We start from the raw sequence: 14216 nt of genomic DNA, 5'->3' as shown, positions 1-14216 counted from the left end.
GGCCGGCTGCACCTGTCAGTTATGTAGGCGGTACTTTGTATTTACGGGTGTAATGAGGAACTGAATACACAAACTGAACGGATTGCTCAATGTTGGCGCGATGTTGATCAGCGTCGTGATAATTTGTGTCGCTTTGGTCGTATTTATATTAAAATATGTCTTCAACAGCTCCGGGCCCAATCCCTTTGAGACAGACACTCGTGAACCGTCGAAAAAGATGGTTCATGACAGGAAAGAGAAAAATAAAGTGCTGAAGCAAGGTAAGTTACTAAGGTCGTTATGTAACGAAAACGTTATCTGCTTTTCTAAAGCGCGAATGTATTGCTTTTCTATTCTGTATATTGTTAATTAAATGAATTTGGATTTTGGACTGTTGATTAAATTGATTTATTGAGCCTAAGATATAATAATGAAAATAATCGTTAGTGGCTCCCCCAACTCATTGCATGCACTTCTTCATCCAAATATGTCTTTAAAACCGAGGGTTAAAAACTCTCCCAAAGGCAATTTTGCAAAGTTACAGGTGTCCTGAATCATGGTGATGAGTGTGCAACCTGAAGCATGGACTCCTAAAATTTTACATTTTAGTTCTATACTAAGACTATTTGATTTTGATATTGATTCTTATTGATGATTTCAACCAATTCTTAAATATCAAAAACGAACAAAAACAAAAGCCCATCAGATATTCCCTGAGAGTCCACACTTATGTCTTCTAATTAAAGTCTGACCAACAGTCCAAACCCAAACATATTCAGTTTACAGACAGAGAGAAGATAAGACTACTTTATTCCAAGGAAAATTGCTGCAGTTGCATACCAAATTTGGGTGAATGCAGATACAAAGAGTACAAATATACAAAATACTATAACATAACAATAGTTGCAAAATGTAAAAAAAACATAACAATAAGGTGCAATCCAAAAATATGCCATGCTAAAACAGGATACTTGTATGGATGATAAATATAATATGTGTTTGTACAGTGTCAGATCTGAGGCAGTTAGTAGAGTTCAAGAGTGCATGGTTAATAGTGTTCATGATGACGTCCATGATATTTCCTTTAATGTCCCATAATTGCACATAAAGCAGTACATTCTCAGCATTTGCAAAGCTGAAACTAATTAATGTTGGGTCAAATACATTCTATGTCAATCAATCGACTATACAGTAAACATTTGTTCTCCTCTTGGGTCAGATGTATTGTTATTGTGCCACAACCATGCTGTTTAAATGTTTTGTTGCCTTTTTCTTCAGGTTTTGTGGCCAATAAAATACCCGACAACCTGGATGCCATCATCATCGGCAGTGGGATCGGTGGCCTTGGGCTTGCGGTGCTGCTGGCTAAAGTTGGAAAGAAAGTCCTGGTTCTGGAGCAGCATGATCGGGCTGGAGGATGCTGTCACACGTTCACTGAGAAGGGCTTTGAGTTTGATGTTGGTAAGAGGGATGGCTCTGGGTTCTTTTTATGAATATGTAACGCCTAAAATTAAGAAAATGCTGTGAAGATTTCAGTTAATTTGTCGTTTGACACTTCTGTATTGAATATTTAGTTACAAAAAAATGACTTCCAACATGCAAGACTTGGTCACATAAAATCCTGCTGTGTCCACATGTTCTCTGCCTTCCTCCCTCAGGAATCCATTACATTGGTGACCTGCTAGAACATAAGCCTTTTCGCTGCATGCTGGACCATTTGACTAATGGACAGCTGCAGTGGGAACCTCTGGAGAATCCGTTCGACCAGGTAGTTCTGGGACCTCCAGAAAATCGGCGCCGGTATCCCATCTACAGCGGCAGGACCCGCTTCCCCGAGGAGCTAAAGAAGTGCTTCCCTGGAGAGGAGAAGGCCATTGATGAGTACTTGAAGCTGGTCAAGGTAGGAGCTTCAGCATTACAGATTGTGATCAGTACAAAATATTGACTACCTGCAGATTCAATACAAAAACTTGTATTGGCATTCAAGGTTTAGAGTCAAATATTTTTTCAGTGATAATCTAGCCACTTTTTCCTTTACTTATGTGCACAATGCCTTTTTCCTCGATGAACTGTGTGTTCATAAACTGTCCTTTAGCACAAAGAGGCTTCGTTATACAGATTTCTGTTGGTGTCATCACTGCTATTCTTCAAGGGCTCAAGGGTTGGTAAATCAAAGGTCAGAGTATTTGGCGAGGCCTTTTATTAGCTGACAATCGATATTACAAAATTGTAACCAGACTGAGTTGCTACAGCGTTTTGCTTTGCCACACTGATAAAGGAATGTCACTTTCTTTATCTTTGTGGAGCAAAATTTAGTGTGTGTGTATGTATATGTATATAGATATATATAGATATATATGTATATATATATATATATATATATATATATATATATATATATATATGTGTATGTGTGTGTATATAAAATATTTATATATATATATATATATGTATGTGTGTGTATATAAAATATTTATATATGTGTGTGTATATATAAAATATTTATTTAATTTTCAACTTTATTATTATAACAAGCGGAAAGGAAAAATACACAAAGGTGAAAAAATGAGAAGTACTTTAAAAGTTGAGTAAATAATAGGAGTAGATGGATTCATAATAGAGTTGCTTTATGCTATATTTACATTCACTTTTCGGTTTCACTTTGGTTATGAGCCGAAGACATTCTTTTCATTCTCTCACAAGTATTTGACATTTTCTGTCAAATGTTTTTGTCTGTAGTTTCAATCTGTTCTTCTATACTTTTATCGGTTTGTTCATTTTCCTGGGGAAGGTGCATCCTCACACAGACAGTTATACATTTCCTTGCTGTAACCAAAAAAATATTTAATTAAAAAATAGCTATTAATGTACTCACAAATGTTCTTATCAAAACAATAAGTGTGCTCATAACAGAAGCAAAACTACTTTGATTGCACTCATGTTCAAGTGTCTGCCAGTCTATTGTAGCCATCACCTGTGTGTCTTGTTTGTTCCGTCTCCAGAAAACCAACCGGGGCATTTGGCTCCTCGCTCTGCTGAAGACCTGCCCCATTCCCGTGGCCAAGTTCCTGATCTACACCGGTCTGGTCAAACATCTGTCCTTCTTCTTCAAAATGGCCCCCCGCAGCCTGACAGAAGTGGTCAACGAACTGACGGAGAACAAGGAACTCAGGGCCGTTTTCACATACATCTTTGGCACCTACGGTAGGCCAAGCTGCAGTCCTGTTGGTGTAATCAATTTTATTTCTGCAGTATTCTGCTTATCGTTTTTTGTTTCCTTCTCTGATCTGCAGGTAACATGCCAAAAGATACCAGTTTTTCTATGCATAGCTTGCTGGTCACTCACTACCTGAATGGTGCCTGGTACCCAAAAGGCGGAGCCAGTGAAATTGCCTACCACATGATCCCCATCATTGAGAAAGCTGGTGGTGCTGTTCTAGTGCGAGCGCCAGTCAACCGCATCCTGTTCAATGACGCCAAAGAAGCGTATGGTGGGTGTGATTTCCTCAGTGCTCCTTTCCACAGTCACATCATGCAGCTCCCACTGAGAAGAGATACACTGCCTTTTGTTTGTTTTTATGGTTTCAGGTGTGAGCGTCATGAAAGGCCAAGAGGAAATTCATATCCATGCCCCTATGGTCATCTCTAATGCTGGCATCTTCAACACCTACCAGAAGCTGCTGCCCAAAGAGCTCCAGGCCATGCCATGTAGGGAATAAGTGCTGCAAGTAATAGTTATTTGATTAACATCAATTTATTTTTTAATTAATCAATTAAAGCTATAGTCCGTAGTTTCTGTCGCCCTCATGAGGAATTCTAAGTAATGACAACAACGCTGTCGGCGCGTCCACATGATACAAGCCTTTCGTGATAGCGCACAGCCCCCACACCTCTCCACACAGTTGCTAGTACAAGGAGGACACGGAGGATTAAAAAAACATGATGGACTCTTCAGAAGAGGTCATTATCTTCACTCGAGTTTCTGCGCGGGAAAGTCACCGGACTACAATCTTTTGCACATACTGAGAAATACAGAGAGTTTTGTGAAGCTGATAGTCTTAATTAGCTTTGTAGCTTAGTAGTTTATTAATATCAAAAAGTTACGCACTAAAGCTTTGACCCTTTAGCTTAGAAAATGCCCAGGTGACAACATCAAGTAACTTGTCCGACCAACAACCCAAAACCAAAGATATTCAATTTACAACGACCTAAAACGGAGAAAAGCAGCAAGTCTTCACACCAGAAAGGCTGAGGCTACCGATTGTTAAGCATTTTTCCTTGACAGACTGCAGAACAGCACTTGTTTCATTTTGTTGTTCATTAACTCAGGGCAATGACTCACACTTATAAATAAAGTTTTCATGTTACTTTTATCTGTGAGCTGTTGGTAAAGTTGTTCTGTATGCTGTGACACTCGTATCATGCAGCTATCCAGGAGCAGCTGAGTATGATGAAGAACGGTGAAGGTGGCCTGAGTGTTTTTCTGGGTCTGAATGGAACCAAGGAGGAGCTAGCCCTGAAAGCAGACAACTACTGGATCTTTTCTGAGAACAATTTTGATGAACTGTATGTTGTCTTGTATCTTATATCTGTTCTCACAATTCACATTTGAGTTATAGCCAAAATACAAACCTGGCTCCTGCTTTTATTTAGTTTTAAAGGGCAGTCTTTATTTTGCGTTTGAAGTTGAGGCCACTTAAACTCAACCTGCAAATCTCAAAATGCCTAAGTTCTTTAGTTCTAAACTCTATACGGACTTAAAGTCGCTCTAATATAATACAATGTGTAAAAACACACTGAATAACTGCAACTCAAGGAGCTTTTGGTCCTATGTTTTAATAGAAGATTACATTTAGGAATGTACACTTGAAACATAATGCATCTGCTTCAGTTATTTTGTATCTGTGTTTTCTTTTACAGGGTGGAAAACTATTTGAATGGAAAGAGGGAAGAGTCTGCTAAAAGTGTACCTCTCCTGTTCGTCGCATCTCCATCGGCTAAAGATCCGACATGGGAGGAAAGATCACCAGGTACAGAAACTGTGATCTGATGCAGCACTTTAGCTTCTACAGTGAACCTAAGTTAATGCATGAGTCTGAACAATTGTCAGAAAAGAAAACCCTTCTGACTCCAGAACAATGTGTAGTCATGTTGTTGTTGTTGTTGTTTGTTTAACTTAAATATTCTCTTTATTTTTTCTTCACATTAGGGAAATCCACCTTGAGTCTGGTCAGTTTCGCCAAATACGAGTGGTTTGAGGAGTGGAAGGATGACAAAGTGACAAACAGAGCGCCTGACTACAAAGAGCTGAAACAGGCATTCATTGACTCTATTCTGGAGGTGGTTATGGATGTGTTCCCCAAGATAACCAGAGACAAGGTAACGTTACTTTGTCTCTGTTGTCCTCTCACTGCTCATTAGCTTCGGATGCTGCATATTATGGAGATTTATTTATCGTAAACAGTATTCTCGGGTAGGCTGGTCCTCTTTAACCTTCCGTAGGTTGGCACTCACTTATTTACTGTATAACGCCATTCTTGGGTTACAACCACCTCATCTATATAAATTCCCCGAAAAATGTGGGAACATCTATGTCTTTTGTTCCCAGGACTCTTGACCGAACTGAACCAGGTAGAAGAGTTTTTTATGTACGCTGCTCCCACTGCCTTTAACCTTCTGCAACAACATTTAAAACTACAAAATGTGGTCCCGCTCTGTGAGTTTAAATCAGTGAGGCCAAAACTGCTCTTCCTGTGGCTTCCTTGGGGTACTTATGTTAAATATGTTAGCCTCATTAAATAATTGTATTGTATTAGATTGGTCTTATTTATTTAATAGGATGTTTCTTGGATATAATTTGTTTTTATAAAAGTATTATCATTATTGTTGTTTATGATTTTATAATCGCATTTTGTTTCTGACTCTTTTTTTTTGACATTGTTTTGGCTTATTGGTTTTATGTTGCTTATTATTGTTGCCTATCTTAAAGCTACATTGTGTAAGAATTTCTCCCATCTAGCGGTGAAATTGTATATGACAACCAACTGAATATTACTGTCTAGCCCTTCCTCCTACGGTGGCCGAACCCGAAATTAGCTCTCTCCATCGTTTACACGCAGCTGTTCTAGCTACTCCAATATTAACTTTGGTCTTGTTGCTTTGCCTGTCGCGTTGTCGTGTTAATTCTCTTTTTCGCTTCCCTGGCGAGTAATCTCCCCCTTGCATTCGTCACAGTGCCAATAGGTGTAAGAGGGCAAAATGCGGAGGTATGTCCCTCTTTGGCTAGTGTATTTCAAAGATGGAGGCGCTACATGGCTGCCGTCATTTGAGCGAGTCGCTCGTATGTATTCTGAATGATTCTAAATGGCAGATTCTACGCTTACGAGAATACTTTGATTAGTTGGTAATTACACATGAATGAGCACATTTGTGAAAGAACAAAGGGGTTTTTGCAAAGAATCAACTCAAAAAAATGACTCAATGTAGGTTTAAGAGTTTTGATTAAAGGCAAACTTTCTTGTATCCTGATAATCAGACGCTGTCAATTCATATTCCAGTTCATATTTAAATCGCTGAACAAATGTGGGCGGTCATACACAAGTCTGAAACCAGGCTAGCTTTCCTGGTTTAAAATATATATATATATATATATATATATATATATATATATATATATATATATATATATATATATATATATATATCATATATATATGCCTGTTTTTTTTTGTGCAGATTGAGTACATTGATGCTGGCACCCCCATCACAAACACGCACTACATCGGAGCCCCTAAAGGTGAAATCTACGGAGCCGATCATGGCATTGCCCGCTTCAGCCCTGAATGTAACGCTACAGTAAGACCTCAGACTCCACTGAAGAACCTCTATCTCACAGGTTAGATCATCTGCACAGCATAATATCCTCCAGACATGGATGTCATTCCTGACAGGACTTTAGAGTTTCATCTTAATTCAGTACATTTTGTGTATTTTGTTTTGCAGGTCAGGATGTGTTTGTGTGTGGCTTTGCCGGCGCTCTCGCTGGAGCTCTCACTTGTGGCTCGGTTATTCTCAACCGCAACCTCCATCTGGATGCCATCGCCTTGGCAAAGAAAACAAAATTAATGAATGCCAAATTGAAAGGGGAGTAACTGCCTTACAGCATTCAGCTGAGTGACCGTTACATACTGTATCGCCACTTGAGCTTACATCTCGCTCACAAAAAAGCCTTTGTAAAGAGGCTCAAATCGGCCCAGAACAGAGACTCCCAGATTTCATCTACCAAATGACTTATTTTTGCTAGAATAAAGCGGAAAGTTTTCCACACCAACGTATACAACCTGTGCTTATACTTTAAAATACGCATGTCTACATTTATTCAATGTAAGATGCGGAATGTTTCTACAGTCAACCTACACTTATCAAAGCTAACATGACCTTAACTGTTTAAATGCTTTTTTAAACCAAATGTTGAAATTTGTATCCGGCTTGTTTTGTACTAATACTTTCTAAACTGCATTTGCGGTTAACTTTAACTCGTTGCCTGAGGTGTGTTTGGTTTGCAGTCTGTAACATGTTTCCTCCCTTTTTAACATTAAAGGGTACAAACAATGATTTGGTTGCAGTTTGGTCTTTTGTTTTGGTCTTGGTATTTTTCAAAATATTTGGTCAGGGGGTTAATTTAATTTTTTAACTGCATTAATTGGTATTTTGCCAACTACTTTGTGTGTCACATCCCTACGGAAGAGGATTAGGGCCACATGAAAAATGTGTTTGACTTCTGAATTTAAAATCAAATTCTGAGTCAGAATTCAGGTTGAAGTCAGACTTTACATGTCATAAATACAAGTTCCATTTGGTGGCACAATTACATTTAGAATTCTGACTTTATTCTCAGAATTTTGACTTTTAACTCAGAACTCGAATACATGTCAGTATGAAAATAAATAAATATCCAATCAGTATATTTAAACGGATTGACTTTTCTGGTAATTACTGAGATATAAACTAAACATTTGTAAACTGACTTTTTGTTGCCCATTAACTGCAAAGCTCAGCTATTATGTTATTAAAACCTGGCACTGACCTGCACCTAAATGCAGCATTTGTTTTCAGTAACATTGATAGCAGCAGCTAGGGAGCAGCGTACAAAAAGTGGGCTTACATTTTGAGCTTTCTGATTAGTTGGCGAATAAAAGGGGTGTGATTTTCTTATTTTTTCTGATGCTGTTTGCAGTTATGCAGCGACATTTTCCTGCAGGCAACGGCATGGAGGGCAAAGTGCGGTCGTCGGCAGTCTGAGGTAAAGTTTAAAAAAAACGATTGTGTACAAACGGCAAAATTAAACATTTGTCAATTGCATCAAAACATTGCTATTGTAGGTGGTTTGAGGCTGTGCTCTGTGACAGGTGATAATTACCTGCTAGCTAACCTCAAAACCTCAATTTACTCAGAGCCCTGTTAGCTAGCTTACTCTTTGACTAAAATGTAAGTGTTGAAAGAAGCAAATGCGACATATTTAACTGTTGCTAAAATAGACATTTATCTTCAAAGTTCAGGTTAATTTGTCCTGAATCTGGAAGACCATGGACGTCTGCATTAAGCCTTTGTGCTACGAGCTCCTGGCAGAAGTAGGAGTTGGCTCCTACGGTAAAGTGTATAAAGCCAGAGAGGTGGGGGAGAAACGCAGACTCCTCGCGGTGAAGAAATTCAACATCCGCGGGGACACGTCGGAGAACGGGATCCCTGCTTTCATGATCCGCGAGGTGGCGCTGCTGCGTAAAATGAAGTACTTCAACCATCCCAACATAGTCAAGTAAGTTTATGTCTTTCTAGTTTATTAGGTTACACCTATCTAAAACTAATGCAGTTGTTGTTGCAACTGTGTTTTTGTTATTTAGCCGACCCTCATTGATATAAATAGGGTGGACAAAATAATAATAATGATAATAATTTATAATAAACTTTATGTATCACTTTTCATAACATAAAATGCAGCTCTGAGTGCTTTACAGAAACAAAAAGAAGTCAATAACAGGTATTAAAAACGGAAAACGACACAATAATAAAATCCTAAGGAGATAAAAATTGGATAATACTAGTAATAAAAACAAGTAGATACTGATAAAAAGAATAAGTAGGAAAGAGTGCAAGTATAAAATATACATAATGCCTAAAATATAAACAAGGTTAATAGTAAGGATCTTAAGTTGCTCATATCTCAAGTTTCTTCTTGGCGAGTTGCATATAGATATGTATTAGAAGTGACGTGGCTATTTATGTAAAACATCCAATCTAGTACAGTAAGTATATAGTTAATTCAGAATGTACAATTATTAAGTTCATGATATTGCACAATATGATTTATAAAAAAAATGTAAATGCATGTCACCTGCCACAACTACATCCTCCAGAATGACCATAAAGTTAAATCGAGACCTCTCTAAAACAATTATTGAACAACAATTAACAATTGAACATTATTACCTTCATGAAGGTATGATGTGTTGCAGGATTGTTGTATTAGACTGCTTTTGTTTGAGCTAGGTGTACCTAATAAACTGGCAAATACATTAAAATGTAACAGCATTGCATTTAGAAGCACCCACCCACTTAATGCCCCTGGTCCGACTTGGCGTTACAGTTGGTGTCATCCCATCGCAAGTTGATGTCTTGTTTGTAATCTGTTTCTGACTTTTGTGTGTTCATACTTATCTTAGAATTATTTTTAGAATGTATCTTTTGATATTAATGATTAGGAGCTGTCAGTGGCAAAGATGCATGGTGCAAAAGACCATTTTAGCCTGGATGTTTATAATATCTAAAGGACGGTAATGGAAGAAGTATTCAATCCTTTATAAAGTGATTTATTATAAGTCATTACCAATACAATGTAACAAAAAATAGGAGTACAAGTAAAAGTCTTTCACTTAAATTAAAGTAGAAAATGTATAATATTATTGGATTATAATTATTAATGTATCAACAGCATTTTACTGTTGTAGCTGGTTGAGTTGGAGCGACATTTAACTCTCTTTTATATACTGCTGGAGATTTTAATCTATCTCAGTCTGCCATATGTTATAAATTGGTCATATGATTTTTTTGTAATCGTAATAATAGCAGTGTGACCAGTAATTATACCTGACAGATTAATTAAGTGCGGTGAAATGTACAATGATGTGCTATATACTGATACTAATGAAAACAATAGTTTTATTACAGTGATATGTTTTTCTGGGAGGAAGATTGGTGTGTTGGTGTGGTGGGCTTCTCTATTTTTCTTTTATGTACATCTTGTCTTCATTTTTAGTTTTATGTCATATTTTTTTAAAAGAGGGTCACAAAACAGAGATGGTGCACACATTTTCTTGTTTTTTTAAATGCTGCTTTAAATGGGCTAAATGCCCGTGCTGATTTAAACGTCCAGGCTGTTGGATGCATCTGCTGTGCCAATGGGCAGGAGCTTGGACCTCACTCTGGTGCTGGAATACATTGACCAGGACCTTTCCACCTACCTCTCCAAGGTTCCTGCTTCTGGACTGAGCCGTGATTGTATTAAGGTGTGTGAACTCAGCACTTGACTTCTCGTAGTATAGCTGCATGTATCGAAGTCTCGACAAAGCAAAACACTTACACTCGGACACCAACGGATGAGCTGATTAGATTTTGGTGGTCAAAAGTCACCTCACATAACACATTTATGGCCATAACTCAAGAATTCCCATGTTAATTATGACAAAATATATATTATATATATATTATAAACAAATGTCTTATTGGATAGAATAATGAAGTGATGCCATTTGATACCCAGAAGGTCAAAGTTCAACTCTACTGTAAAATCATAATGTTCTACAAAAACCCTTTTCTGGCATTTATTCTGAATTACTGAATTGGTGTCACTAATCTTGAAACTGTAGGGATTGTATAGATCTTCTGTGGTGCCGGGTTAAAGATGTGTGTATAAAATAAATCCACTTAACACCTTTTATTAAATTGCTTCAAAGTCTTTACTACATATACTATATGAGTCTGGACAGAAACAAATGTAAACTGCAACTTGACTGGTTTGGCAGATCAGTTCAACCACAAGGCGGTAATTCTTGTTTATCTTTTTTTTGTGGGTTAGTAGCATTTAAGGAAGGTTTTACATGCTCCCATCACACTAAAACGATTTCCTTGGTCAGACATCTGATCTTACAAATCACTAACTGTTATCAGGAAGTTACCTCCATCATACAGTCTCAAATTCTACTGAACACCCTCTTAGACTATGCCACAACGTAGGGATATAGGTGTGTACTGTGGACTCAACATGACAAAAAACACCTGACAAATTGTTAAATAGCAGTGGTAAACTCAGGTGAGTTTTGATGGACAGCTGACAATCTGAGAATCCTCTGAGTGCACAAGTAAACAAATGATGAATTAGCAGTGCATTTTGAGACACAGAGATGTATGCAAAATGTTCCCTGGATTTGGACACATTTCTTAAGCCATGCTGCTGTCTGTGTGTACAGGATGTGATGCAGCAGCTGCTGCGAGGATTGGACTTCCTACACACAAACATGGTGCTGCATCGTGACCTGAAACCAGAAAACATCCTGATCAGCAGCTGTGGAGAAGTCAAGATCGCAGACTTTGGACTGGCACGCATCTACACCTTCAATGTCGCTCTCACGCCAGGTGTAAGTGAGGCAACACACAAGCCTGAAACAGAATGGTACACTGTTAAAAGTGTAGAGTATCCACTGTATCCTGTCTGTTTCTTAGCCTGATGTGAAACATCTTCTGTTGTCACCTCTCGCACTTCTCTGTTCAGGTGGTGACACTGTGGTACAGAGCTCCTGAGGTGCTGCTAAACTCTGTTTACATGTCCTCAGTGGACATGTGGAGCGCTGGCTGCATCTTTGCTGAGCTCTTCCTCTTGAGGTAAGGAGTCTGTGTCTGGCTGGAGGAGACATGTGGCACTAGAGTGTAATTTAAGATGCAAAACATTCTCCACAGTTGTCAAAATGGAAAGTGGTGCCTTGTTCTTTAAACAGTTGTCTCCCACAGAGCACTGTTTCAGGGATATACAGAGGTACAGCAGCTGCAAAAAATCTTTGAGTGAGTATTTTTTCTTTCTCTTTCTTTATATATAATAAAGATTAGCACTGTGGTGATCCACATTGCCCAAACCTTTAAAATCAGGCAGGGCTTATACTGCACCAGCTTGTCTTGCTGAATTCAAAAGTTGCTCAACAACCATGGAAACTCAATGATCAAAATGTATAAAAGGATGTACATGTAATGCAGTTTAATGATAATCTGCAAGACATTTGCTTTCCCTGTAAATAAATAAATAAACCTTAAAAAACAATATTGCTTTAAAATGGCAAATGCACTGGTTATTTGCAGCCTGTTACTTAGTTCTTTGCTATACTGTATTCTTTTCAGGGTGATTGGTTTTCCCAGCGAGGAGGACTGGCCCAAGGACAGCCCGATCTCATACTCAGTCATCTGGGGACCAAAAGGCTCCTGCACCAATCTGTTGCACAACCTGGACCCAGACGAGAACGACCTACTATCTGTGAGCAGATCTGTGTTTCTGTTTTCATGACGTGTTGCCATGCTTCACATTTCACACCTCAAGTTATATACTCGCAAAGAGAGGCTGACTTTGTTAAGTTTAAACATAATTTTGGAACAGAATAAATTAATGCACTTTTGACTAATTAGATATTGAATATGCGAACAACATAGACAAAACTTTCTAAGTAATGCTGATATGATTAGTGGTTTAAATGATGAATCTCACAGAAATTTGACTAAGTAATACGACTAAGAGTTAAACCATGCTAGCAGCTGTGTGAGGCTGTACTTTGGCTAATTGTAGCACCAGTTTGTGCCTCTCGAGTACTACCATACATTCAGGTCACAGAGCTTCCATCGGTTTCTCTAAAAGATAATTAACCAGTGATATCTGAAAAACGCATACGTTTTTTTAATTTTATAACACTTGGTGCTCTTCTGAAGATATTCCTGAATCCTCATAGACTCTTTTAACCAGCTGGATAAAACATATTCCATATGTGGCACGATAAAAAAGATTTTTAACCCCTTTCCCAAGTTGCGATTTAAAGTCAGGGGTTCTCCAGAGTCAGTAAGAATCATCTTCTGGGAAACATGAATGTCTGTGCATCATTTCATTGCAATCTTTCCAACAGTTGTTGAGATATTTCAGTCTGCACCAGTGTGGACCAGCATTGCGATCCCGAGAGCCGTGCTGCTAGCATGGCTAAAAATAGCAAACATTTGCTAGTTACAGCTTCACAAATCTAAAGAGTTGCATGCTTGTCTGTGTTTCGAGCTTTTCAAATCTCCAGTGCTTTTCTCCAAGTCGTTTCTAAGGTGTGACCTCTCCTTACCTGCAGCAGTGTTTGGCATTCAGACCAAGCAGGCGCATCTCAGCTGCCAAAGCCCTGGCTCATCCTTTCTTCGTGAAGAACTGAAGCTTTTGGAAGACGAACGTCAGCTCCTTCTGCTTCTCTACTGTCAGCTTAAAATATCAGTTCACCGGGCATCATGAAACCGTGGTCAGGTTTGAGGAAACTAATCTTTTGAACATCAGTGTATAAAAAAACACATTATGCCTGACTTGTAGAACATAACTGTGATGGAACATAACCCTTAACACAGGGAAATATATTTTGTATTTGATAAACAGAACATGATGCACTTTTGAAGGATTGCTCCGTAATACTTTTATTTACTTACAATTTGACCAGCCTTCATATGAACGGAGTAAAAGTATGTTGTTCTTTGGAGAAAAAAAAATTTGATAGTACGCTGTGTATTTCCACAAAACGCAGTGCTACTTTGTTGTTGTTGAGAGTATTAAAAATAAGGATTTTGTTTTGCTGTAAACTACTGACAACACTATTATGAGCACCTTTTAAGTTGATGAGTTGGTTTATGTTGTTTCACCAAAGCTTTTTTTGTTCTCAACTTGTACAGTATATGAAGATCTTTATTTTTGTTATTTTGATGAAGGTATTTATGGTGTAGTCAGAGGGAATAGATTACACCTGTATTTATGTTTGTATTGACAGACTGTACAAGATATTTTTTTTTTATGAGTTGCACTGTTCATTCAAGAAGCATTTCTATAAATAATTGTCTCTCAAACCCGTTTCTTGAATGCTTGAATGCAACACCATCGAGAATCGATACATCCAGGTAGATTAGAAGGT

At 38.1% G+C, this 14216-nt stretch overlaps 2 protein-coding genes across 5 annotated transcripts; both read left to right on the top strand.

The window, feature by feature from the left end:
• Positions 1 to 47: 47 nt before the first annotated feature.
• Positions 48 to 7593, top strand: retsat.2 (retinol saturase, tandem duplicate 2). Its single transcript, XM_078269564.1, has 11 exons — positions 48 to 260; positions 1258 to 1440; positions 1638 to 1879; positions 2982 to 3183; positions 3273 to 3470; positions 3568 to 3687; positions 4407 to 4545; positions 4900 to 5009; positions 5189 to 5358; positions 6715 to 6874; positions 6982 to 7593. Exons 1-11 carry the CDS (start codon positions 101 to 103, stop codon positions 7128 to 7130), a joined length of 1833 nt encoding a protein of 610 aa, XP_078125690.1. The 5' UTR covers positions 48 to 100; the 3' UTR covers positions 7131 to 7593.
• A 474-nt stretch (positions 7594 to 8067) lies between these two features.
• On the top strand, positions 8068 to 14151 carry cdk21 (cyclin-dependent kinase 21). Of its 4 annotated transcripts, none has more exons than XM_078270285.1 (8): positions 8068 to 8281; positions 8538 to 8794; positions 10409 to 10541; positions 11502 to 11669; positions 11804 to 11913; positions 12040 to 12090; positions 12421 to 12553; positions 13364 to 14151. In XM_078270285.1, exons 2-8 carry the CDS (start codon positions 8565 to 8567, stop codon positions 13550 to 13552), a joined length of 1014 nt encoding a protein of 337 aa, XP_078126411.1. In that variant the 5' UTR covers positions 8068 to 8281; positions 8538 to 8564; the 3' UTR covers positions 13553 to 14151. The 4 variants fall into 4 exon arrangements, with proteins under 4 accessions (XP_078126411.1, XP_078126409.1, XP_078126413.1 ...); XM_078270283.1 differs by having other exon boundaries at positions 8533 to 8794; XM_078270287.1 differs by having other exon boundaries at positions 8070 to 8281; positions 8533 to 8794; positions 13401 to 14151.
• The last annotated feature ends 65 nt before the right edge of the window (positions 14152 to 14216 follow it).

The sequence above is a fragment of the Sander vitreus genome, chromosome 15 (genome assembly GCF_031162955.1).
Source record: "Sander vitreus isolate 19-12246 chromosome 15, sanVit1, whole genome shotgun sequence".
NCBI lineage: Eukaryota > Metazoa > Chordata > Actinopteri > Perciformes > Percidae > Sander > Sander vitreus.
Note: the sequence above shows the minus strand (reverse complement) of the source record. Positions and strands in the feature narration are given on the sequence as shown.

Bases quoted from the DNA above. Each gene is read 5' to 3' on its own strand.
- retsat.2 (XM_078269564.1), top strand. From the start codon at position 101: ATGTTGATCAGCGTCGTGATAATTTGTGTCGCTTTGGTCGTATTTATA. The intron at 261-1,257 runs GTAAGTTACTAA...CTTTTTCTTCAG, and splicing joins AAATAAAGTGCTGAAGCAAG to GTTTTGTGGCCAATAAAATA. The intron at 5,359-6,714 runs GTAACGTTACTT...TTTTTTGTGCAG, and splicing joins CCAAGATAACCAGAGACAAG to ATTGAGTACATTGATGCTGG.
- cdk21 (XM_078270285.1), top strand. From the start codon at position 8,565: ATGGACGTCTGCATTAAGCCTTTGTGCTACGAGCTCCTGGCAGAAGTA. The intron at 8,795-10,408 runs GTAAGTTTATGT...TTAAACGTCCAG, and splicing joins AACCATCCCAACATAGTCAA to GCTGTTGGATGCATCTGCTG. The intron at 12,554-13,363 runs GTGAGCAGATCT...CTTTTCTCCAAG, and splicing joins ACGAGAACGACCTACTATCT to TCGTTTCTAAGGTGTGACCT.